General features: G+C 38.6%; 1 protein-coding gene across 7 annotated transcripts in view; it reads right to left on the bottom strand.

Annotated features, from left to right (window-relative positions):
• Positions 1–26,018, bottom strand: part of myt1la (myelin transcription factor 1-like, a) — a 61,469-nt gene that overhangs the window by 6,389 nt on the left and 29,062 nt on the right. For all 7 annotated transcript variants that reach the window (XM_089118667.1, XM_039693200.2, XM_039693199.2 and 4 more), the window contains 14 exons: positions 18,626–19,086; positions 16,222–17,247; positions 12,896–13,027; positions 12,116–12,206; positions 10,168–10,275; positions 9,646–9,866; positions 6,795–7,072; positions 4,397–4,621; positions 2,805–2,923; positions 1,824–1,892; positions 1,657–1,719; positions 1,489–1,572; positions 1,082–1,303; positions 103–194 (listed from right to left, as the gene is read on the bottom strand). In XM_089118667.1, coding sequence (XP_088974793.1) covers positions 103–194; positions 1,082–1,303; positions 1,489–1,572; positions 1,657–1,719; positions 1,824–1,892; positions 2,805–2,923; positions 4,397–4,621; positions 6,795–7,072; positions 9,646–9,866; positions 10,168–10,275; positions 12,116–12,206; positions 12,896–13,027; positions 16,222–17,247; positions 18,626–19,086 — 3,191 coding nt within the window. The remainder of the gene's footprint in view (positions 1–102; positions 195–1,081; positions 1,304–1,488; positions 1,573–1,656; positions 1,720–1,823; positions 1,893–2,804; positions 2,924–4,396; positions 4,622–6,794; positions 7,073–9,645; positions 9,867–10,167; positions 10,276–12,115; positions 12,207–12,895; positions 13,028–16,221; positions 17,248–18,625; positions 19,087–26,018) is intronic.

Below are 26,018 nucleotides of genomic sequence, written 5' to 3'. Positions count from 1 at the left end.
GAAGGGAACATGGAGATATTCACTGTTAAAAATGTCATTGATGGCATGTGAAATTAATTTTATTTCATTATTAATGATATAATAAAAGAAAAAATGATGTACCTTTACTTGCTCTCTGCTTGATTGTGAGCATTTCAACCCCTGTCATCCTCGCTTTCTTCATAGCAGATGTGGCACGGGGACAGCCAGACAGACTACAGACATACAAATAAAACATGAGAAAGATTAAAAACTGATGAAAAAATGTCACAATTATTTAAATATTTACATTAGTTAATGTTTAAGAAAAACATGAACTGATTCACATACATTTACTGCCACATATTTGTCTTGTCTTTATCTAAATATTATTGTATGATCATTTTAAATTGATATGTTTTTAGTGAATATATCTTAAATGAACTGTATTTTTCTTAAACCACTGGCAATTTTTAAAACGAGATAAACAAGATGAATTTACTTATACAAATTATGTGATAATTATGAAATTAATATGTTTTTAGTGAATATATCTTTAACAGCATTTTCCTTAAACCTCTGGCAATTTTTTTTCTTGTTTTAACCATAAACCAACACAATTCCTTAAACTTTAAAAAAAAAAAAGAATGTCAATGTGGTATTAAGAAAAATAAACATAATTGTCTTAATATACTTTGTTGTTTTAGTACTATTTATATACTATTATAGTAATATTTTTAATTAGCTTTTATTGTTCATATTTACATTTTTAATTTTCAAAATTTTTAGTTTTCAAATTAAAATGTTTTTTTTTGTGTGTAATTTTTATTAGTAAAAAAATCTATTTGGATTTTGTTTATTTAAGTTTTTAATTTACTCATTTTAGCACTTTAACGGTATCTTATTTATTTTAGTTGCAAAATCAACATTTCTAATGTTTTTTTAAGTAAATCTAATATTTATATTTTATTTTATTTCAGCTTTATTTCAATTATCGAAAGCAATTTGAATAGTTAAGAAAGTTTAGATATTTTTATTGAAAAACAAAACAAAAATACTGATTAAGGAAATGATTTCTTGCTATATGATGGCCTTGCTGAGAAACAATCCCACACTGGTGTACCTCCGGTGGGTGAGGAAGCTGCCACTGACGTGGCCAGAGCCATCGCAGCCTGGGGTGGGGCAGGTCATGCCGTCTGTCTTGCCAGACTTCCAGGAGAAAGGCGCTCCGTTCACATAACCGTCTTTCTGACGCTTGGCGGCCAGCGGGCAGCCGGATGCACTGCGGTGGGATGCATACTTCCCAGTCACATGACCCTGGCCATCACAGCCTGGCACAGGACACCTACAGACATCGGGCACAGCAGGGATGAGTTCTCACACACAAGCAAGAGCGAGTAGCCATGCACACACAGATAGTGAAGTTCCTACTGCAGTACAATTGGTCGAACTTTACAACTCTAAACTGCTGCAAGTAACATTCAACTTTGAGTTACTTTGGACAGATGAGGGAATTTAAAGAAAATGCACCTGATTGGCTCCTGGTCATCCTTGTCCTCCTTACTGTGCATTATTTTAATACCACTCTTCTTTGCCCGGGGACAACCTGACAGACTTCAGGGCAAGAAAAACATTTTTTTTTTTATAATCCACTGGCAGTCAAATCAATTTTTAATGTGCATATCTGTGAGTCTTCACCTTCTATGTGAGGCATAGTTGCCTGTGATATGCCCAGAGCCATCACAGCCAGGAGTAGGACACCTGCAAGCAATGAAAACATGAAAAAGATTAGTGTAACCTCAGATAGACCTCATTTTTGAAGGTCAATTGAGGTAGTGTGTAAACACGAGAGCATGAGGGCTTACTTCAGATCCTGGGAGTTAGATGTCATCATACCACGCATGCCCTTGTCAGCCAGTTGGCAGCTTGATAGCCTTGAGAGAGGATTTGGTATGAGACATGGTATACTTGCACAGCTGCTGCTAACGTGCACTCAGGGTCATATATATCATCAAAAGGTTTTACATTCAAATAAATGAATTGTACTTTGGAAAAAAACTGACTCACTGACTGTGAAATATATATATATATATATATATATATGAAGAGTTGTATATATATATTGAGTTCATGTATATATATATATATATATATATATATATATGAAGTGCCATTTGAAATTTTCTTCTAAAATGATCATTTTTATCAAGCTTGTATATTTAAGTTCAGTAATTTCACTTATATGGCAATGAAGATTACGTATTAATTGCAATTTAAGTGAAATTACTGAACTTAAATATACAAGCTTGATAAAAATGACCATTCTAGAAGAAAATATCAAATGGCATTTAGAGGCTTTTGTATCTAAACTCTTCATATATATATATATATATATATATATATATATATATATATAACGTTTATAATTTATTTAGTAATTAATTCAAACTGTTAAAATAGAGAAGGCAGATGAGAGATGTAATAAAACTGAGATTTTTTTTTTTTTTTAAATGTAATGTATTCCTGTGATGGCAAAGCTGAATTTTTCACCACAATTATTCCCATATTTGGTGTCACATGATCCTTCAGAAATCCTTCTAATATGCTTATTTGGTGCTTTAAGAAACATTGTGTATTATCAATGTTGAAAAGAGTTGTGCTGCTGGATATTTTTGTGGGGGTTTTTTTCAGCATTTATTTTAAATAGAAACCTTTAGTTTTCATGCATTTAATCCATCCTAGTTGATTAAAAGTATAAAATTCTTTAAAAAACATCAGTAATGTACAATGGACACACTAAATATTATTTTTAAATAGTCTTTATACAGTGCAAATGTTATGCTTACGTGAGGAGCTCCTTCTTGCTCTCCTTGCAGGGAGCAAATTTGTGTTTGGGGCTGGGGAGGGACACGTCTCCTGAATACTGCTGCTCTTCTAATAGATCCTGAAAGGGGTCCAGGTCATCCTGAAAATGAGGAAAGAGAAAGAAAAAGAGAGATTTCAATGCATGTTATGATGCAGAATAAGAAGGAAGAATGGTACAGTGGCCTGATAGTAATAAAAAAAGACACAAAAAATCTAATTCAGCCAATTTTACATGAATTCAAATTTCCCAACAATTTAGGAAAAAACATGATATTCCTTTTGAAATAATAATAATTCCAATTCCCATTTCAAGGCATGCAGTACCAGTACTATACACTAGATGTCCTTACAGTCCTACCATCCTTCAAATCACTACAATAGAAGGAAATACAGCTTTCTTAAAGGAATAGTTCACCCCAAAAATTACAATTATCCCATAATTTACTCACCCTCAAGCCATCCTAGGTGTAGATGACTTTCTTCTTTCAGCAGAACACAATCGGAATTAAATAATATCCAGGCTCTTCCCAGATTTGTAATATCATTGAATTGTGCCAGAATTTTCAAAGCTCAAAAAAGTGCATCCATCCATCATAACAATAATCCATACGACTTCAGAAGGTAAATAAATGCCTTCCGGAGTAACGCGAAGGGTTTTTGTAAAACAATCTTTTTAAAATATTATTACTTGAAACATTTAAAACTTTATAATCACTGGCTTCCGGCAACGTGTGTACACGCTTTCACGAGAGAAGAGATCTGGTGTGACCAGGATAGAGCAAAACAAAACACAGGTCACAAATTGGAAGTCTAAAATGAGAAGTTTAAAATAAAAAAATGAGGAGCTACGTCCTACGTCATACTTCGGGTCAGAGGTCAACTCTTCCGCCGGAAATTGACTTTGTCGTGATCGTGAGCACGGACCTTCACGGAAGCCAGTGATTATAAAGTTGTAGATTTGGATATTTTTCTAACACAAACCCATTGTGTCGCTCCAGAAGGCATTTATTAACCCCCTGGAGTCGTATGGATTACCGTTATGATGGATGGATGCGTCAAAAACTTGGGCACAATTCAATGGCATTACAAAGCTGGGAAAAGCCTGGATATTACTGTATTTAATATAACTCCGATTGTGTTCGGCTGAAAGAAGAAAGTCATATAAAAAAATGTTGACTTAAAAAATAAACTTTCAAACAGGTTTCCTGAACACTCTTCCTCATCAGCTATTTAATTGGTTAGAGAAACAGACACTGTAGCTCCACCCTAAGCTTACGCCATTGGTCAAGTCAACGTTGCTGTCTCGGGATACGCAAACACACAATAATGTTTAGTTAGTTCCATAGTACTTACACTATATTACACAATCAAGCATAAAAATGTATTCACATTTGTATTATCTTCTGTTTAATAATACAAATTGGTAATTGCTACTGCCAAACTCTAAGTCTATTTAGTAAATCTCAGTAAATTAAATCTATTCAAATACTGATCACATTCGACAGTGGGCAAAAAGTGAGTGTTGCCGTGCCGTCTCCAGCCAGACTCAAGGGCTGGGGGTGGGGCACAGTACCTCCTTGTGGTCCTCGTCCAGGCGTTTAATCTTGGTGTAGTCCACAGGCAGGTCCCAGCACTCTGCTGTGCTCATCTGGTAGCAGTGGCTGTTGAGCAAGGCCTGCCGCTGGGGCGACATGGGCTGCAGGGGGGTCAGCACTGTACCCCCACTGCCCTCCCCCATCCCTCCAGCCCGGCTTAGATCCAGGGTTCCGTTTTCATCCCCATCTCTGTCATCAGGGCTCTGCCATGAAAAAGAGAAGAGGAGGAGGATTGATACGAGAATAGAGAGTAAAGGGAATTATTAAGAGGTAAAATGATAAGAAAGAAGCAGAGTAAGATATGGAAGGGAAGAATGACAGATGAGGCTGGGAACATGGTTTATACGCACTGTTAAATCGATTCTTTCATCAAGTAAATTTTTTTATTTATTATTAATATTTTAATGATTATTTTGTAAAAATAAACATTGTTAGAAATTTTTATTTTTTTGTTTATTGTTTTTAGTTTACTTATGAAATCATAAAAATTATATAAATGATTTATTAGTAAACGTTTTTTTTAAGTCATCCACTTTATTTTTCCCGTTCGAGAAGCCATTTTACTCAGGTATACATCGCAAAAGGGAAGAAAAGACTAATGTTTTAAGTAAGCAATAAGGTACGAGAGGCTGTGTAGTACAGCACTTATACAGCACTTGCCTCGAGTACCTTATTGCTTTTATAAAACGGTTACCACACAATAAAAATATTAAAGTAAAAAAAAAAAAAAATGTATTAGTGCAACTTTCATTAAGTAAAATCACTGAAAGCCTTGCTTCCGCTAGAAAAAAATAGTACCCGACCGTGAACAGCAACAACGTTCCAATGTGTAATCTGCATGAAAGCTCAAATAAAAACAACATAGGAACTGCAGTGTTGCACAGTGATAAATAGAAGAGTTGGGTGAAGCAGTCATAGCCATGTTTTATCATGAATAAAGCACAGCTATTGACCAACCAGAATCAAGGATTGGAACTAACCATTTTATAAATACAACAACATACACACAAGCAAAAGATCATGAAGGAGATTTTCTGTTATAATATACTTAGTTGAACTAACAAACGTAGCTTTTATTGTGTGTTTAAATATGCACAAGTTTCTCGCTTCTTTCCCCTTCCCTGCACTGGGGATGAATAATTAATATGGTTGCATTGTTTGACCATTTGCTAGTTTTATTTACACTGTTGTAGCTGATTTTGGGTTGATATCAAGCTGTGTTTGTACCTCTCCTTAAAATGATTAGTTAGTTGTTAGCTAGCCTTGTCATGTTTCATTGTCAAGTCTTAAGCTCTTTATTATGAGCCAACACACACTTTGTTCTGTATGTACACTACCGTTCAAAACTTTAGGTTCAGTATGATATATATATATATATATATATATATATATATGAAGAGTTCAGATGCAAAAGCCTCTAAGTGCCATTTGAAATTTTATTCTAGAATGATAATTTTTATCAAGCTTGTATATTTAAGTTCAGTAATTTCACTTAAATGGCAATGAAGATTACCTATTAATTGTCATTTAAGTGAAATTACTGAACTTAAATATACAAGCTTGATAAAAATGGTCATTTTAGAAGAAAATTTCAATTTTTTTACAGTGTGTGAAAGTATTGGAGGAAAAATGATATGAAAAAAGAGAGTGCAAGCATCTTCTTTGCGCTGCCCTACATCTCCATGTACAGCTGCTTGTTAGTGAATATATAGAGCCCTGCAGCTCACTACCTCTGTCCCTCTCTCTCTCTCTTTCATTTTCATCCCCTCTCCCTCCAGCCTGCTGCCTCACTGTCCTTAAAGAGAGGTCATTGTCTTTCCTATGTACCCAGAGGGATGCTGGGAGAGCTGGCTTGGCCTGGACCACAGCTGAAATCGACTTTAATTCTACTTGCCTCTGCGAGAAAGGGTATGGGCACCACTACTCCAGCGTTCCTGCAGCTGCCAGCTTCCTCTGGTCCACTCCATCCCCTCGCTCTCTTTATCACCATACAGATTATGTCTGAAATCGATGCGTCACTAAAGCAATCATGGCCGGCTCAGACCATTAGGCTCATATGATGACCCTGACTGTACCAGAGAGGACCCGCAGGAGCTTACAAAGGTGCTGCTGTCATTCAATGTATTAAATCACACCCTGTGCAAATGAGCTCAGTAGCTCGGAAGAGAGGACCAGGGGTTTGCCCAGAATGACTCTAAATGGGCATGCCCTCATTTCGCCGCACTACCTTGCTTTACCAGCACAAAGCACAGTCATACAGGAAGGCAGTGCAGAGAAACTAAGAAATACCCAGTGAGAGAAAGAAAAATATATTAGCAGTACAAGTGGGTGAGCATGAGAGAGAGGAACTGGCAGGAAAAAGTTGTCGACCCTCACCTGTGCCAGGAGCTCCGGGCCTTTCCCGGTGAGGCTCTGGGGCATCTCTCTGCAGCGCGTGGACAGGTTGAGGATGGCGGTGGCAGCCATGTGGGCGGCTTCCATGTCGTGTGTGTAGTCGAAGCTGCTCTTGCTGCAGGTGCTGCTGGCGCTGCTTCCTCCTCCTCCCCCTCCTCCTCCTCCTCCCCCTCCTCCACAGCTCAGACTGCTGCTGCTGCTGGGAGCGTAGCTGCTCGTGGTGCTGCTGGCTGGGCTGGAGGTCTTACAGTAGCGCTTGGCTGCACACACACACACACACACACACACACATATACCAGGTCAGATGGGCTGCTTGCACTTGGATGGATTGATGGATGGATGGATATGGAGCAATAGACAGATAGACAGAATGAGAGAGAGAGAGAGAGAAGGAATACTAGATAGATAGATAGATAGATAGATAGATAGATAGATAGATAGATAGATAGATAGATAGATAGATAGATAGATAGATAGATAGATAGATAGATAGATAGATAGATAGATAGATAGATAGATAGATAGATAGATAGATAGATAGATAGATAGATGTACACACATAGGCTTATTATATGAGCTGATGTTTCATGATGAATGCTGTGAGAAATTATGAGAGTGTGTGTGAGAGAGAGAGAGAGAGAGAGAGAGAGAGAGAGAGAGAGAGAGAGAGAGAGAGAGAGAGAGAGGAGGAGAAATGGTTTGACAGTGTATCTAGGTTTCATGCAAAGGGCTACACATTGTTAACATGAAATCTAAGACCTGCACGGAGAGCATTTAAACAGCATTTCTTTTTTATATAAATCCACATTCATAGACAAACTCTGGTCTGCATCCAGACAAAATATCTGAGAAAAAAACCAGTTACTGATTAAGGAACTGAGTATCCTCAAATACTGGAAGCTGACAAATTAGCTGCTAAAATACAGTTATAATCAATTATTCAAGATGTATACTTCTCTCCCATTTGATCCAATTCTTCATCTCATTTTGCATTGAGACAAATAGCAATGCTGCCATTACAACTAAACTGGGTGTAACTAATTGATGTTGCCAACTGAGTCTAAATGAAGTGTCGTTAATTCCTTACATTAATTGAATGTTATTCTCATTTTTCTTCTCCCAAGGTTTAATTTTCTTCAATTGTCTCATTTATCAAAAACAGAATTTCTAAGATAAAGCATGCAAGTAACTTCACTTGCAAGAATGCTCTTTAATTTCAGAGATGTGGTGTTCAGATTTCAATAACATTGTCTATATTATCACTGCAGGGCATGCTGTAATGCTCCGTATGGGCAATCAAGACTGTTCTGATGTAATAACCATGAGTTATAATGAAAATGAGTTATTTTAAGCACAGCTAATGAAACCGTACCAAAATATCCAGCCGAATTCTGTTGACAGGAAATCTCTACAATTTCTGGCTTGGGCGTGAAATCAACCTCTACCATTTTGAACAAAATCGTTCCAGTTAATTTGATTCTTTCACAAATGTAAGTGCACTCATTTATCAAGACCGGGGCTGTAGTTGAGAGCTACGGCGCTGAACAAAATTTTTTAAAAATGAAGCTTGAACCAAAGACAGAGAAACAAAATGTTTGAGGAAACTAAGAACCTACACCCAGACATTAGGCATCATGCAAAAAGGTCACATAACGGCCTTCAATATCAATATGCATTAATACAGTATGCATACAAAGAATTTCATGAAAAATGATAAATCATATTAAAATATATTTTAACATTCTTCACAGACATGCATTTGGTGGTCAAAAATATCAATCAAGCCATAATTCTATTAAATGATCTACATGCAAATTGGAAATCTCTTCACTGGGTTTGTGTACCTAGGTTATTAATCATTTCAGAAGCCAATAAGTGAAGTAGGATTTCCAATAAAGGAGCACTGAACTCGACGAATCCAAACGAATGAGTTTATTAAGGGAAGGACTTTACTTCAAAATAGAATACAGAAAGTAATCTTTTTTTAATGGTATATATATCACAAGTATGTCAGGCAGTATAGCCTGGCAAACGCCAGACCACGTATCATTGAGAATGAGACATGGTTTGGAAACCACGTTCATTTTCTCGTATTTGAGGCGTGGCTTACGAATGCCCAGAGCCGTATTATTGGGTGCTACGAATGTCTATCAAATGTCTCATAGCCAATCGGTTTAATAATACCAGATGACGTGTGTAGAGCGACAGAAAATAAGACAAGGAACAAGATTTATGTACAAAGGCTGTATCAAAAGGTAACTTAACGTCCGCTTCCAAGATGGATCCATAGATAGAACAAAGTAACTGCTTTGGTGTGTCGCATGTACGTTGTCATCGTTTTGCTGCTCCCTTCCCGTTCTGTGATTGGTCCCCTATCTCAGGCGAAAATTTGGTTCATGGTGTCCAGGCTGCCTAGCAGCGTGAATCCAAACGCTGATTTTATTTTTATTTTATTTTTTACAAATCTTTTCTTTGGGGTTGTGATGGCGCAGTGGATAAGACACATGCCTTGGGTGTGAGAGACCCGAATTCGAATCCACTGTGAGACACCAATGTGTCCCTGAGCAATAAACTTAACCCTGAGGTGTGCGACCTCTGACATATAATGCAATTGCAAGTCGCTTTGGATAAAAGTGTCAGCTAAATGAATAAATGTAAATGAATAAAATCGCGCTGCGGCAAAGCAGCATGGGGAAACCCAGGCTACAGGCAGTACACAACTAACTCTAATCTTATTTAAATCTGATCCCCAAGAGAAAGGCCAGTTTATCAATTCTGACACTTGCTACCATGCCAACTTCATTGACAGAGGAAAGAATAAAGACAAGCTTACCATCATATCCTTTGGGGGAGGTGTCCCGCCCATGGCTCTTTGGGGTGAGGGACCTCTTGCCGTATGCATGAGGTTGGTTGTCATAACTGGTGCTGTAGTCGAAGCTGGCCTTGGAGTACTTCTCCAGCTCCTTGGCCAGGTTGGATCGTGGAGTGCTAGTTGGGACGTTATTTTTGTACCCATACTGTGGGATCTCCAGCTGTTTCACGAAGCACATGGGCCTGAAACAAGTAAAAAATAAGGTTGGGTGTCAGGGGCCTGGACATATTGTACTTAAAGTCAACATGAATTAATGCTTGCAACCTTTTGTATTAATTGTATTAAAAGATTCATCTTAAATGGACGGTTCCCCTCATTTGGTTTTTCAAAAATATTTATTCAAATTATTTCTGGAATCTGGAACAGAAAGCTCTACTACAAATACAGTTAAATGTGAATTGATTTAATGAACCATTCCAACAACAAGTCAAAGCCAGACTTATTGCATTTATTAAAGATATGTCACGGAGGGTCACGCAGTACCTCAAGACTCGGTCTGATGCCTGGTTGGACTTGGAGCTCTCGCAGGGGAGATGTTTCTCCTGAACCTTCGCCATCTTCTCAGCGGCGGCTATGGGGCATCCCGAGAGACTGCAACAGCAGCAGAGCAAATTATGTAGTGTTAACATTACGTTACGAGCAGCATGTAAGGGCGCACACATACACACACTTTCAAACGCACACACACGCCCTGGCCTAGCAGATAGCAGAAGTTGAAGAACAAAGTGAGATATGAGGGAATGTATAATACCAGCGTATGGGGATGAGTCTGTCAGAGAGAATAGTCCGCTTTTTATGACATTCTCTGAATACGGACTTCCAACATGTTTGTAAAATCCTGGTATGCGTGTGTGTGGGACATGGGGATATTTATGTATGAATTATGCATTTCATGTGGCCTAGTTCTATAGTATGAAGGCAAAGCTTTGCAGATATCTGCTGGGCATTTCTGGCTGGCTGGCTTCAGAAAGCTCCTCACAGCGAGATACCGCAGTCATTTCAGAGAGACACACTACAGCAAACTGAGCTTCAGAACATCCAGCTACGCTCCCTTGCTCTGCTTTTTTCTCCTTTCTCACTCGCACTCTTTCTCCCTTGTTGTTTCTTCCTCTCATTACTCTCACTATCTCTCTCTCTGTTTGTTATTTCTCCCACTTTTCAGTCATCTCTCCCTCTCTCTCTATCTGTAATCCTTTGTATGGTTGGAAACTGTCTTCTTATCGTCGGCAATTTTCTTATTGTCTTCGGGTAATACGGAAACCATTCAGTCACTCTCAAAATATAAAAAATAAACAAATGAGACAAACAGAAAAAAAAAAACACACGCTCTGCAATTTTAGAAACACATAAAGCTTATAAGCACAGGGTACTTGTGCATTTACATGAATGGTATTTTAAGGGGGAAAAAAGTGAGTTAGTGGTGACTGACAGATAGAAGGACGGCTGTCACTATGCCGAGTTGCCATGGCAACCATGCAACGAGGAATGTGTAGACAAACCATATATACAGTATTAATGTACAAGGTTGTTATATTCCTCTATTATACATTGTTTTCTTCAGCTCAACCCTTCTAATAATGTGTGTGTGTGTGTGTGTGTGTGTGTCCCATAGGAGCTGTTCCATATAACATGGCCTGCAGCGACTTCGGGTGGAGACTGCATCTGTCTGAATGTACACCATGTGCAGATGGAGGCACATCTTAACTGCATAATGTTGTACTGTATGTGTGGAGCTCTCATTCTTAAGAAAATTTAGATTTGGATAGGCCATATTCTCTGTTTCAATTGTACAAATATTAGAACATTACAGTTTTATGACAAAAACAATATTATATATTCAATTATATATATATATACCATATAGATTACATAAAATTAAAATGAATATTAAACTAAAATATTATCAAATAAATAATTAATTAAAAATTGATTATTAAATAAATTAAAAATAAATAAATTAAAAAATAAATTATTTATTTTATACATTTTTAGAGGCATTCAAATTTACATTTAGTCATTTAGCAGACGCTTTTATCCAAAGCGACTTACAAAAGAAGAGAGCAGTAGAAGCAGTCAAAATGTGATGCTAAATTCTGTTTCATCTTGTAACAAACAGCGTCTTATTTTATTAATGGTAGAGGCTTATTTGTAGGTTTCAAAAGTTCACCATGCCCCTCCTCCTTCCGGGTGGGTATTTAAAAAAGTCAAAATTGCCAATGTACAAATTAAATATTTGAGCCTGGAGCTATGAGTTACTATCAAGCTCAGTATAACACAAACAAGTCAGTCCCTCTTCCCCTTCCTGAAAGCAAGGCTCCATCTAAATCCATGTATTCTTCAAATGCCCTGTATAAAATGTGTAAAAAGACGGGAACATCAGTCCCCACAGTGCCGCCAGTTTCTTCTCTCCATGTCCCTTCCAGCCACTCACCTGCGGTGGGAGTTCCTGTTGCTATTTACATGGCCGCGTCCCGAGCAGCCAGGCGTGGGGCACTTTAGAACATTCTCATACATAGCAAGAACTTGGACAAACAGAGAGGAGAGGGCGAGAGAAGGTTAGGAGGAACCAGAGTGAGTATGAAAGCCTTGTGTTCCATTAAGCTGAACGGGCTCAGTGACAACAGCATGCACATGCTCCTAAGAAACGTTCCAGCTGAAATCAGTTAATCATAAAGTAAATCACCATATGGTGAATAAAGATTCTAGGCAAGCAATGTGTTAATGGCATGCACGTTGTGTGAAAGCATTGGCATTAGAGGAAAACAAATCTCTCTTCAAAAATAATGGATTTATTTTTGGTGAACTGAATGAGTCTAGCCATTAGGTTGTCTATGACACATCCTGCAGCTCTACGTCTCTGGGCCTGCAGTAAACTGACTCATCAGAACCCTCCTGTCACATGATCCTCATCCAATTAGAGGTGTGACTAAAGGTAGGGGTGAAAAATCTGCTTTGTGCCCAAGAGATCAGTGCAGCCATATTGAGAAAACAGGCTAAAATTACACAAATCACCAATCAGCACATCCAGAAAAGCAAAGCTTGTTTGTATGAGAAAGAGCGCCACCGCTTTGGGTGGAGGAGGAAATGCACTCAAAGTCATATGCATTACAGAAATGCTAGAAAAGAGGGGTAAAACATGCCCACACCACAAACAGCACGAAGCAAAAATGAACATTTATCAAGCGCAAACAGCCATCTAAATTCGGCTTACTTTCTGGTGGCACGCGGTCTTTGTGGGGGCAGCCGGACAAGCTTCGATGGTGCGGGTACAGCCCCGTGACGTGGCCCGTGCCATCACAACCCGGAGTCGGACACTTGCTTTCTTTTTTCTCTCCCCTTGAGTCTGCAAGCAAAGACAGTTATTGGCATACCCTGTTACAGGCACAGTAAGCAAATCCCATTAACCTGCTGGATTCCTTGTGATAACAGTTATGCTCCTGTTACTGCAATGTTCAAACATCACTGTCTATTTCCTGTTTGCTTTGAAATTGGACACAAGGATATAGCCTGAAAATGCGACTGAGCCTGAGAGGAGGGACAGTGATGCACGAGACCAGTGTTCTCGGAAAAATTCTACATTTCTGAATTGACTGCCCTGATTTGAATCATGATGACTGCATTAACTGGATTGTATTAAAAGAAATCCACCTGTCACAGCACAGAGGAATTTCTTCAGTCAAATAAAACAAAGTTACATCATTCATTTCAATTAATTTCAATACTTCGCTAAACTAAGTGTATATAAAAAAAGAATTAACATTTTAAATTTAGCTGTACAGCAGGATAAAATTTCAACATGAATACACATAACTTGTATATATATATATATATATATATATATGATATAAAATATATATTCTCTTTAAAATTGTTATGCATTAACAATTAGATGTATTTACAACTAATTATGTAATATAATAAATATAATATAATAATATAATATAATATTCGGCCTTACAACATGCATACATACAGTATGTGTGGGTGATTATCATAATCTCTACCATCAAACGGTTATATAGAGATGGAATATACAATTGTGCACACTGAGAAAACAAAGCTGATTTTATACTCACCTTACAGTGTGTATGAAAACATAAACTAGGTACTAGAATATAATATATCAGAATATAAGGAAATATACATTATACACATAAATGTATCAATGTTTTCATCTCACAGCATTTTAACTCCATCCAAGATGTTAATGTGTGCTATCGATGTTACATCCAAGTGACCAATTCACAATCATGCTGTTAAATAAGTTAATATTTCCACAAATAACAGTTCCCTATTATTAGCATGCAAATTTCGAGTGAAAACTGGCAAGATAATATGTTTGCGGCGTGCGATGTCTCTACCATGAGACCAAAAAGGGAAAACCAGCAAATGATAGCAGAGAACTATCATAGCACCCATTGGCTGATAAATAACGTTGTGAATACAATACATGCATTCTCTGCAATTCAAAATCGGTTTAGCTAAGACAACACATTTGTATATACTTCCCTCTTTTATTAGCCAAAAATAACTGCAGTGAAACTCCACAAGCATGCAATAATAATGTACCCTGTCAGTCAGAACAGTGAGATCACTCGACATGTTTAATAACGACGCTCCAATAATTAGAGCCAAGAATAGTTTCTGGAGATGAGGTGTGAAATCGTGGTGTAATTCTATAATTACATGACCCTCTGACTTGCCATGGACGGAAAACAACAGGAAACTGCGATATGAAACACAGAGACACTATCTTTAATGGAAAACACAGTGCAAATTGAGCAAATGGAAGGTAATGAAACATATGAAGCAGAGACAAATGACGAACCTTTTGAAATACTAGATAGGAAGAGCAGTTAGGTTGGGAAACTACGGGTAATCTGAGGATCCTCATGCTCCTGTAGTTTCTGATCGCTAATATCCGCATATATCAGAAAATATGGCTCACTCCCAAAGTAGTGGGTGTGGATTGGGAAGGATTTAAGGTAATAAACCATCTATGGAATCCAAGGGATGAGATTTGCTTTCCTAAAAGGCCATGCAGATTGCCATTACTCATGCCTGACAAGGTTAGTCTCTGATGTTACCATGTCAACCTATTTTAGCAACATAAGCTGTTGTCATTATGGAAGTTGCTCAGGGAGACCTGGATGTTTAAAACAAGCCCCAAAAATGTTTCTGTCTCACCAAAGTGACCCCATAGTCGTCAATATTATCGACACAGTGTGTGACGGAATGTTAAGTGACTCAAGACACTGGAGAACAAATGCCGCAACAGCTTTCAGGATGAGAAAATTATTTTCATATTTAAAAGATCACTGTTTGTGCAAATACGCTCATTTATGGAAACAAATATACTCGTTTGATTTCAGTTAGAATAAAAAATGAATCTGTAAAGTGTGCAAAAATGTTTAAATTCACAATAGAATGTATCTCACATTTATGACAAATAAACTTTCATTGTGGGATATCATCACAAATAGGAAAAAATAAATCCGCAATTGTGAGATATGAACCTGGTTCCACAGACAGGGCTTAGATTAAGCCAGGATTAGGCTTTAGTTAAATAGGACATATAACGTCGCCATGAAATAAAAATGTTGCAATTCGTATTAGTAATATTGTAGTGTTTATTATAAGTGATTTATCTGTGCACTTCATTATTTTTTTTAAATTAATTTACCCATATAATCTTTAATCAAATTGGTCATCCTTCCCTCCCTCCTCGAAACGACTTCTCTTCCTGTCATGTCCTATGGCGCGAGGGCGTGGCAACTTCCCTCAAACCGTTAGCCTGCTATAAGCGAGAGATGGAGAGGAGGAGCGCTAAAGTAAAACGCTGCCCTCTATTCAATATCCATTTCAAAAATGTGTCACAATACTGGAGAAAAGTCGTTTGTAACTTCCGGTTCACAGGGACTTTAAGTTGCCTTAGAAAAAAACAGATGTGCATCTTGTGACAGAACAATGGTCCAGGCATGGTCCAAGTCAGTGTAAATTGCCTTCAGTTTAAACAGTTCAAATATGTATTTTAGTCTGGGACTAGGTTTAAGTCTTGTCTGTGAACATGGGGGATGCAATCGCATTCAAGCATTGTGAGATATATCACAGTTAGGAGATATAAAGTTGCCAATATCAGAGATTTAAAGTCACAATTACCAGTAATAAAGAAATAAAACAGGAAATACTGGCTTTTTATCTAAAAATTGTGAGATAAAAACTGTTAATTGTGAGAAAATGATTCAAATAAAAAATACGTCACAATAATAGTATAATATCACAATTAGAACACAAAGCCACAATTAGTATAAAGAAAGGGGCAATCGTGAGATATGAAGCCACATTGTGAGATATATAGTTGCAATTTTATAATGTCAATTGTCATATTGTGAGATTTGAAAGGTACAATTACCAGAAAAAAATGACCAGAATTTCCTCAGTAGCCGAATATGGCTTCCATATACTTGATAATGAAAGGGAACCAGCTACTGAAATCTCTGCTGAAATGCAAAATCTCATTAGAAATTTAATTTTTACCTTTAGGGTAATATGCTCTTTTTGCACCATCGTGATGGAGTCGGGCTTTGCGTTCTTCTGCACTGCTGCTCTGCCTTGGGCTGTGCTCTCCATGAAGACGCTGATTGTCCCTCCGAGCCACCATCTGTTCTGATGCCATTCTGTCTCGCATAACCTTGGCACGCTCGGATTCCAGAGCAATGGCCTTTTCCAGCAGGGACAGGTTGCCTTTAGTCATGTCGAAAGCTTCGTCTGAGCGTTCGGAAGCCACTGATGTGGTGTCCTCATCCCCTTCCTGAGCGCAGCTAGATGGGTAGCCTCTCGAAGCGGGGCTAAGCTGCTCCTCCAGTTTCATCAGATTGACCATGTCTGAGTAGTTCCTCTCAAGGGGTCTGTGCTGGTCCATCTGGCAACTGTCATACCTGGGCATGTGATGCATTGGAGGCTGATGTGGATGCAGATGCTGCTGCTCAACATGGTGCAGCATGGCCTGGTGACCTTGGTGCTCTGTCACGGGCCGCTCGGACGTTTGGGTCTCGCTAAGTTTGCGAGCCAAGTCGAAGCACTGGTTTCGTAGACACTCCAGGCTGCTGAGGCACACTTCCTCCTCGCTCTCTTCCGGGTGGCCCCGTCCGTTAGCGTGGCCGGCTGGGCAAGTATCCCCAGACCCGCCGTCCGCGTATCCCTCGTCGGGAAGCACGGCCCCATGCCCCTGGGCCAGAAGCTTCAGGGAGTCCACGGTCTCGCGTACCACATCGCTATCCAAGTCGACGCTCAACTCTCCCTTTTGGCCTCCTTGTTCGCTCCCATCATCCTCGTCCTCGTCGTCATCCTCGCCTGCGCTGTTGGAGGAATTGCTGTTCATCTCGGACTCGGTCATGGCCTGGTAGGCGGCATCCTCTGCGATTTTACCCAGGTTGAGGAGGGACTTGGCCACCAGCTCGTCGTAATTCTCATACTCCTCATTGTTCATGCTGTTGTTATTGTTATTGTCTTTTTCAACTGTTTGATTGGATTTTGATTGTCCACCACAGGAATAGTTGTCATCTGTAGAGAAAGGAGAACAATACATGGAATTTGCTTGAAGATTTGCTCCTAAAACACACCCTGGAATACGTCGCGCACTAGGGCCTTTCGATTTATTTTCGAAGCAAGCGGCTCGTGCGGCAAGATAAATTCACAAACGAAATGTCAGTCCTCTCTATAATCTGAAGCTGCCTGAACACTATCATTATGAAAATGTAACGTCTCATGAGCGATAGCATTGATGCAGCAAACCTAAGACAAATGTCATGCCAGGGTTTCACGCACAGCTCGATGACACAGGTGCAAATTGATTTCAATAATCAAATGCTGTTTAGTAAGATGGTAACTGCCACCATGCAGCAAAATCTTTTGAGTTTTCCGGAAAAGAAATTTAGAGGAACTGCAATATGGTAAGCTGTACTGTAATGAATCATCAGGGAGCCTTTTAAATGCTTCACAAGACATGTGTATGTTTCGTAAAATGTAAGCAGCACAGCCTGCCATGAAAGCCTCTCAATCGTGCTGAAAAGATTTTAGTGTTGCTAGTATTTGGGACAGAGGCGGATGAGACTGCAGGGATAAGCAGAGGATGAGGTGCTCTGTTTCTAGAGCCAGAAATATCCTCAGGAGGAGCCCATTTTCACCGGGGAGGGGCGGGGGGGTTGAGTGTATTTGACACCTCCGGGATGGCAGCGTGCATGTGTGGAGGGGGGCCAAAGTTAATAACTCAGAGAGCCTCTTCTCTCTATTACTCTGGAAGCACTGTCACAAGCGATTGAGGACACCAGAGAATGAGGGTGAGGCGCATACTAAGGAAGCAGTCACATCTGCTTTCCCTCAATTTCGTAAGGGGAGTTGGATTGTTCCTTGCTGTAAAATCCACATTAATTAGGATGGCGAGGGCCGGCCATTCTCTGCAGGGTGTATGTAGATTTCATTGTGATTCCACAAATACTGCATGACTTGAAACGAAAACAGGCAATTTAGGAAATAAAACATTGAATTTAATGACTGCATACCATGTCAATTATACTTTGAAATGTTGGTTGACCTACAATAAGCTGCCCTTGATTCATATTTCGTGCAGCATTCTGTGCGTCAGAGCAACTACATGTCTTCCTGTAGATTCTAAACATTCAATTTCCAAACGTTTTCCAGAATGTTCATGAAACCAAGAAAGAAAGAAAAACCTGGACATTTCCAATGTTTATGGAGATTTCAACACATGTTCATAACATAATGTGGACACTAGAAAACATTCTTAGAACATAAATGTGTTCAGGGAACATTCTTAGAACTTTGGCTAACATTGTGTAATATCTTTAAGTTCTTCAAAGTTCAAATCATGTGTTGTTAAGAAAGTTTTTAAGGATATGCAATATCAGACAACATTACTTACCTTGCGGATGACTCTGATTTTCATAGTATTCCTCTTCCTCGTGCTCATCTTCATCGTCCTCATCTTCGTCGTCTTCCTGCTCTTCATCATCCCCATCCTCCTCCACCACTTCCTCATCCTCTTCTACCTCTTCCTCCATTTGCTCGATCTCCTCTCCCTCCCCTCTCTCCACCTCTCCATCTTCCTCGTCTTCTTCTTCCTCTCCTGCTTCGTCATTGTCATCCGAGCACTCTTCTTCTTCTTCATCATCCCCGTCCTCATCCCCTTCCTCATCCTCTTCGTCCACTTCCTCTACTTCCTGTTCCCTCTCTTCTCCCTCCTCCATGGCCTCTGGCTCATAGCTTTCATACATGGCGGGCTCTCCATCAGCCATAGTTAGAAACGGACGGCGTTTGGAAGCTGGCTCCTGCAGAGGTTTCTCTTGGGTTTTCCTTTTCTTAGCCAAGGGGCATCCATACACACTGCGCAACAAAAAGAAAACAAAAACCCAGAGAATTATGCGCAACGGTTCTGCAAAAATTACCTTGAATGTGTGAAGAGTGTCTGTGCCAAAGCTCAGCCCTCAGAGATAAGAAATATTAGAATTGTTTAAGACATAACAAAGCATTAATAACCACTGGCACATTTATTCATTTAAATGCGTGTGCTGCTTGAACTCTGGTCCCACAAGACAGTGCTATTCCTAAACCGCCAAGACTCGTTTATGAGACTCATCCTCCAAAATATAAACAAGGCAAAGCTCATTCTAGCCTTAGCCCCTGATTATACAAATCCCATAATAATCATTAAGCATTTGAGAAATTCCATTTTAATTGCACTAAAACCATATGTGGTTCGAATGTGGCATCCAATGAATCACTTATTTAGTCTTCCTACAAAAAATATGCATGTTCATAAACATATGTGGTTTTATTTATTTTTTTATTGAGTAAGTCAAAAGCTGGTTTTACTGTGAGCTTTTGACTTATTCAGTGATGTGATGATAATTATCTCTGATAATGTGTAAGTGCTGTAAACACTGTGTTGCTAAAGATATTCTGGCCTATGCAAAAACAAAAAAATAAAAAAACAAAGGTTCTGTAAAAACATGCCATATATGGGATTTTTGAACAGACTATAGAGAGTCTATTTTCAAAGAATATTCCTGGCTAATACTTTTATTCATTTAACCTTATCCTCGAGCTTCCTTTAAGTCATAACCTCAAACCTTCAGCTCAGTTAACAACTGGGAGTTGAGATCCACATCAGAGTGAGGCTTTGTAGGTATAAACTGGGTTGCCTAGAATCAGAGAAGCACGTCATCACACACACTCACACACATTCTGAATGACGAGAAGACAATAAAAAAAACGTGAGCTGTGTTTTTATAACCTGTTTTTTCGGCTCTTGCGCTTGGTCAGGGCTCAATGGACTGTGAAACGTTCTAGATTTAAATCTTTTGCAGGCAGTCATCCTCAGATACTGCCTTAAATGCGCAAATCAGCACCAGCAGACCCAGGACTTCTGGCAATATGGATTTGTGCGTGACTTAAAATATGATTGACAAGGGCTGTGCTTTAAAAGATGACATGAAAACCAACCAATGTTACAATAATACCCTGCTTGTTACGCTTATTCACACTATAACAAAACTTGTGGTTGGTATCAGTAATCATTAGCCTAATGTGTTTTTTTAACCTTAATTTGTATAGCGCTTTTTACAACACAGATCGTTTCAAAGCAGCTTTACAGTGATAATAGGAAATTAATGTAAATATTATGTTGGCTGTACAGCATCTAGAATAAAGTAATTGTCTAGCTTAAGTATATGATTGATTCATTGCAGTTATAAAAAATCATTAGTTATTAACTTAGGGGCCGCTTACACAACAGTGTTTTCAACTGAAAACAACTGAAACAAAACTTTTAATGTGTTCTGGCTGTTTATTTACAAGACAACAGTGTTTTGGTGGCCTGAGAGGGCAAATTTTTGAAAACGAGTTTTGAAAACGATACCGTTATCATCTCCGTGTAAACTTCAAAAACGTGAATCTGTAAAAACGGTAACAGCATTTTTAGTCGTTTGTGCGGATCCGTGTGAACAGGAATCATTTTGATAACATTTTCATCTCTACAGAGGAAAAAAATTGTAAAAAAAAAAAAAAAACCCTAAAAAAAACATAAGTATAATTTCCAAGTCAAACACTAAATGTCAATAACTTTATAGCAATACTACGGAAGCCCTGAACCACAACATAAAAAAAAATTCGAGATTAAAGTCGAAACATTTTGAGATTAAAGTCGAAACATTTCGAGATTTAAGTCGAAACATTTCGAGAAAACAGTCTTCCATAGAAGTTACACGTGTGCTTGCCATTGTTTCACATTGCCACATACACAGGCTTTCATAATGGTGCATAGCGGGTGTTTCACACTGTATGTGTGTGTGTGTGTGTGACTTCATGGCAGTTTGACTTCACAAGTGCTTTTCTGTTTCGACTTTCATCTCGAAATGTTTCGACTTTAATCTCGAAATGCTGTTTTGGTTTTTTTTTTTTTTGGTTTTTTAACATTGCGGTTCAGGCATTCCGTACGATACAATTACAATTTAAAGGTAATATATATATATATATATATATATATATAAAACATTTAAAATTTTACATTAAAAGCTATTTTTACGAAGTCAATTCCTATGTAGAGATTATGTCTATAATGGCCACAGCTCAAGCACAACAAAACAAAATAACCAAACAAAATGACAGAAATATTTTCTTAAATCTTTAAAATCTGTTCTTTTAAAATCACAATCATTATTATGATTTCACAATACTACCAATAACTGTGGTAGGCATATTGTGTCCTAAAAATATGTGCACCATACAATTTTAACCTCATTACCCTACAATGCATCAGTCGGCCTGTTGGTGTGAGGTGCCCATTTTCTCTTTATTGTTTTATTGTTAAAGCAGGAGCTAGTTATAGAGCCTGCGCTTCTATGTGATGCGTGTTGCGCGGGCAGGCAGCCAGCGTCGTCTGTGTGGGTGAGAGCGTTTCGCGAACGACTTGGAATGACCTTGGACACCTTCGCGTTTCCCACTGGCAGGCCACGCCAATTAAAATTCCACAGGTAATTAAACCATATTTGAATACGGGAGCGTTGGAGGCAAGCTTTGAGTGGGACTAAGGTAATTATGGCCGAGAGAGAGAGAGAGAGAGAGAGAGAGATGTGCAAGCCTTTAAGAACTGCCGGGAGAAATAATGACTTCAGTCAGACAGCTCCTGGTGGACAAATCCTCTGATGAACTTGACTAATACCAGCAATGACCAGAATATTAGCCCGGACCAGCTCCGTTTGATCATTTCCACAGCAACCGTCATAATGATGGGGGAAATATTAGTCTCAAAGTGGCGGAAAGATGAACGCAAATAATTTCTCAGTCTGTTTCTAAAAACAAGAGATTATTTTTTAATTAAAAGACTTCAAATAGTCGTTCTGTTACAATTAGCGATCGCAGATTAGTCAATAGAAATGCTCTTTGATTTAAATTGGCCTGGATACCAATAATACACACGTGCCGTTCAGGCTGTGGTCTATTGTCGATTCTAGCCGCCTTGGCACCAGGTTTAGAAACTTTTGGGCCGTGGAGGCGAATTCAGCAGCTACAGCTGGCTGTTCGTGTTGGAGTTGCCATAGGAGCATGCGGCTGCTCTGCGCTCCTACACTGCAGCATCCACAGGCATGCGTGGCAAGGCGCTGTCACCATGGTGATCTCCCCCTCAGGAGTGGGATTTGCCATTTGAGCAGACAGACAGAGTGAGAGAGAGATCAGTGATTCTGTGCCTGACAGACATCTCCCAGCTAACCTCCCTTCATTCTGCGCCCTCCCAAAAAGCAGAACAAAGGAGGTGCTGGTGTTGTGCATTCTGCAGGGCTCCTTCTGTCTCTGCAGCTCAGTTGCCTTCTCTGTCACTGCGGAGCCCGGTTTCCCCCTCTGCCTAAAAACACAGCGCGCAATCACACTACCACACATGCTGAGAGGTTGTTTGCGGTGATTATGTCCTTGGTGGTTCAATTTACCGGAGAGACTAGTGGAGTCTGACCCTGGAGTGAGGCTTTACATCTCGCCATGTTGTTCGGAGGCATAATACTGCCATTCACACAAGTTCAGATCTACATGAGATATCATACGGATGATAAAGAAATACAGTAAGGCGGGATTGGAAATTTAATGGGTGTTGACTGCAGGATTCAGCCAGCGGGAAAAGCAGCTCGCTTAGTAATTATCAAGAGATCCTTTTTGTCATAAGGCGTTTTACATGGGTTAAGGTTTCATAGACGCACATCAGAAACTTGTATAGCAATGAGGTCCGTCACAAATAAGGGTCTGCGGAGGAAAATGTCTGAATATGCGAGCAAAAATCGCACTCCAAGCAATATGAGGGAGTATTTCGTAAGAATATTTCTAATGAATATCTTAAATTAACATTATAGAATTTTATATCCAAAACACAAAATAATTATAAATCTGACAAAAAAGAAGACGCAACACTTACATTTATAACAGAAGTACACAGCAAGTAAACAGTTATTCACTATGAATCACTCATAAAGGTCCAGGTTTTTTTCCTGAATGAATAATTAAAAAAACATAATATTTGAGAAACATATTCTTACTTTTTCAAACAATTAAAGGCAAAATAGTAAAGCAGTACGCTACAGTAATATGTGTATCCGAATTCAGTCAATCGTTTTGTTCCAGTGAATCAGTGTTTGAATGAATGATTCAATGACAGACTCAATGACAACAGATTCACTCGCTGTAAAATGCAAAAGACGTCGTTCGGAGTGGCTATACAGAAAAAAAAAGAGACTGCAACCGGACCCATGCGAAAACAAGGATAATATCAGAAGGCCATTACATGTAGTCACGCAATGCTTACGTTGTTAACATTAAGAATTTGAGAACAAAGTGTAATTTGCACGGTTTTGCGTGATATGATAACTTATAAGCGATTGTCAGATTTAATCAGCGCGATTTACTGCAATGTCGAAGTACAACTAGAGATGGTGACAAAGAGGAAAAACGCTGGACTGCAGCTTTAATAATATAGTCCACTATATTATGGAGTGAATGAAAATGAGTGAGCAAGTTCAGAAACTGAAAGGGCTGCCGCCTTTGCATGATGTGCTTGCCGTTTAATAATTTGAAACTTGGCAAAATGGCAGCTCCGGTAATAATGAAAAGATTTATCTTGAACTCTGTCATGGAAACAAGCATGTATAAAAGTTAATAAAACAATTTAATAATACATTAAAAAGAAAAGTATACCTGTATTATATTACACTGTACCCACTTTGGACAAGATGTTTGGAAAATTAATGGAGGGATGATTCAGCTGCGGGCACCATCTTCAGGTGAGATGAAGGAATTCATTCAGCACAATGCATTTGTGCATTATGGGTATTCTCTAGCCATTTTTGTGGTGCATTATGGGATTGAATGAGTGCACTCGATAACATCCATTATGGTTTTGGACACCACAACAAATAGCTGTCCTTTCAAATAATGCCCTATTTAAGGGTACAGGGAGCCGATTTCAGACACAGCCGCTGAAAAAATAAATGCACAGATTGACAGTCTGTCTTAAACGTGCAGAAATACAAAAATAAGCAAGCGGATTAAAAAAAAAAAAACAATGAAAAGTCCCAGAGTGGACTATCACAATTCTTGAAACGCTCAGCTCAGCCAATCAAATTCAGAGAACTACTAGAACTGACTATTATATAAAATAAATTGTATCCGAGATTGCAAAAAATTCTTAAAATCAGCATTTGAGAATAAAATATTGCAAAGTAGATCAAAAATCTGGAGACACATTGTATATCACAAAGATTCAATTATACCATTTTGCTTCCAAGTGAACACTTTGGGGTTATGAAATTGGTCCTAGGTTCAAAAAAGTTTACGCTTTCTGACTACAGTACATAAAAAAGACATCTGGCTCAGACTCACAGTTGAATTAACAGTTTGGGCGAATTAAAAATACCTCACAGATAACAAACAAGCCCTCGGCATGTACAGAACAGATCATTTAGAATGACTTGACGAGCATGAAGTCAACAGACCGCATAGGCTGCATTCCGAAGACCCATCAAAAAAAAGCGAGTGAGTGAGAAGAGAAGACAGAGGACAAAACTGCATGTGCCGCCCACACAGTCCAGAGCCCATCTGTTTGCATGCTGCTCAGGAGTTACCGGCACACAAATATGATTTCTCCCTGCTACATAGAATGAAGGTGTAAATGATGGCCTAAGGCTATAAATTAATGCCGTCTGTAAGTGTCCATCATGCCAAATCTCAATACATTCTCGAGAAAGGAAAAGACAAAGGGATCCATCAGCCGCTCTGGCTCAACAATCTCAACGTCTGTGGTCATAGTTCCATTGACTTCCATTCAAATAAAAATACATTAATTAATTGATAAAACACTCCATTAGTACAAATAGCATTTCATTACATGAGTGATTCTTAAGTAACCGATGCACAGACTCATTTTTTTAATACCTCAGAATACAGCATTTTTTTTTTTACAAAAAATTGCATTATTCCCTATTCTAAAAAAAAAAAAGACTAAAAACTGAGATTTTTTCACCATTAAGGTGATCTCTCTTCGATTCAAACATACATTGAACAAAATTGTAAATGCAACACGATCACGATCGCAACGATCTTTGAGTTCAGCTCATGAAAAATGGGGGCAAAAACAAAAGTGCTGCGTTTATAATTTTGTTCAGTGTATTTTTTACATTTAAACATCTGTTTTATTTCAACCAATGTGAATAAATGGCATATTTTTATAAATGGCGATTTGTGATGCAACCAAACTGCTGTTTGAGAGCAAAGTTGAATAGTGTAACTCAAATGTAATTTTCTCAATACTCATTCAGATAATTCTCAATGAAAACGAAATCTCGCAAAAGAATCAAACCTTATACTTTAAGAGCTGATTTTTCTCCATTTCATCTCATTCCTAACAAAGAATGAACAGACTTGTCATATCAAGGTCAGTAAAGTCAATTGTGTTTATTATCAGAAATTATGATTATCCATCCTTTTAATGTCTAAATTGTGCTAGATTTTCATGGTCTCTCCCACAAGCTTTAGTACAACTTGCTTTTTCTTTCTTTAGCCATGTATTGGCCTTTCACACTTGACATATTCCCTTACAAAACAATGCATCTACATGGTTTCTTTGTTTTTTGGTTGGGAGAAAATACAATGCTGGATAAGAGAGGCTGGCATTAAAATCTATGCACTGTGGCTACCACAAAGGAGAAGAGGCCAGACTTGTGTAGAGCAAGCCAGGTGTTATATTGATGAAAAAAACTAGACAGAGAGAGAGAGAGAGA

The sequence above is a fragment of the Pimephales promelas genome, chromosome 13 (genome assembly GCF_988280905.1).
Source record: "Pimephales promelas chromosome 13, fPimPro1.hap1.1, whole genome shotgun sequence".
Lineage (NCBI taxonomy): Eukaryota > Metazoa > Chordata > Actinopteri > Cypriniformes > Leuciscidae > Pimephales > Pimephales promelas.
Note: the sequence above shows the minus strand (reverse complement) of the source record. Positions and strands in the feature narration are given on the sequence as shown.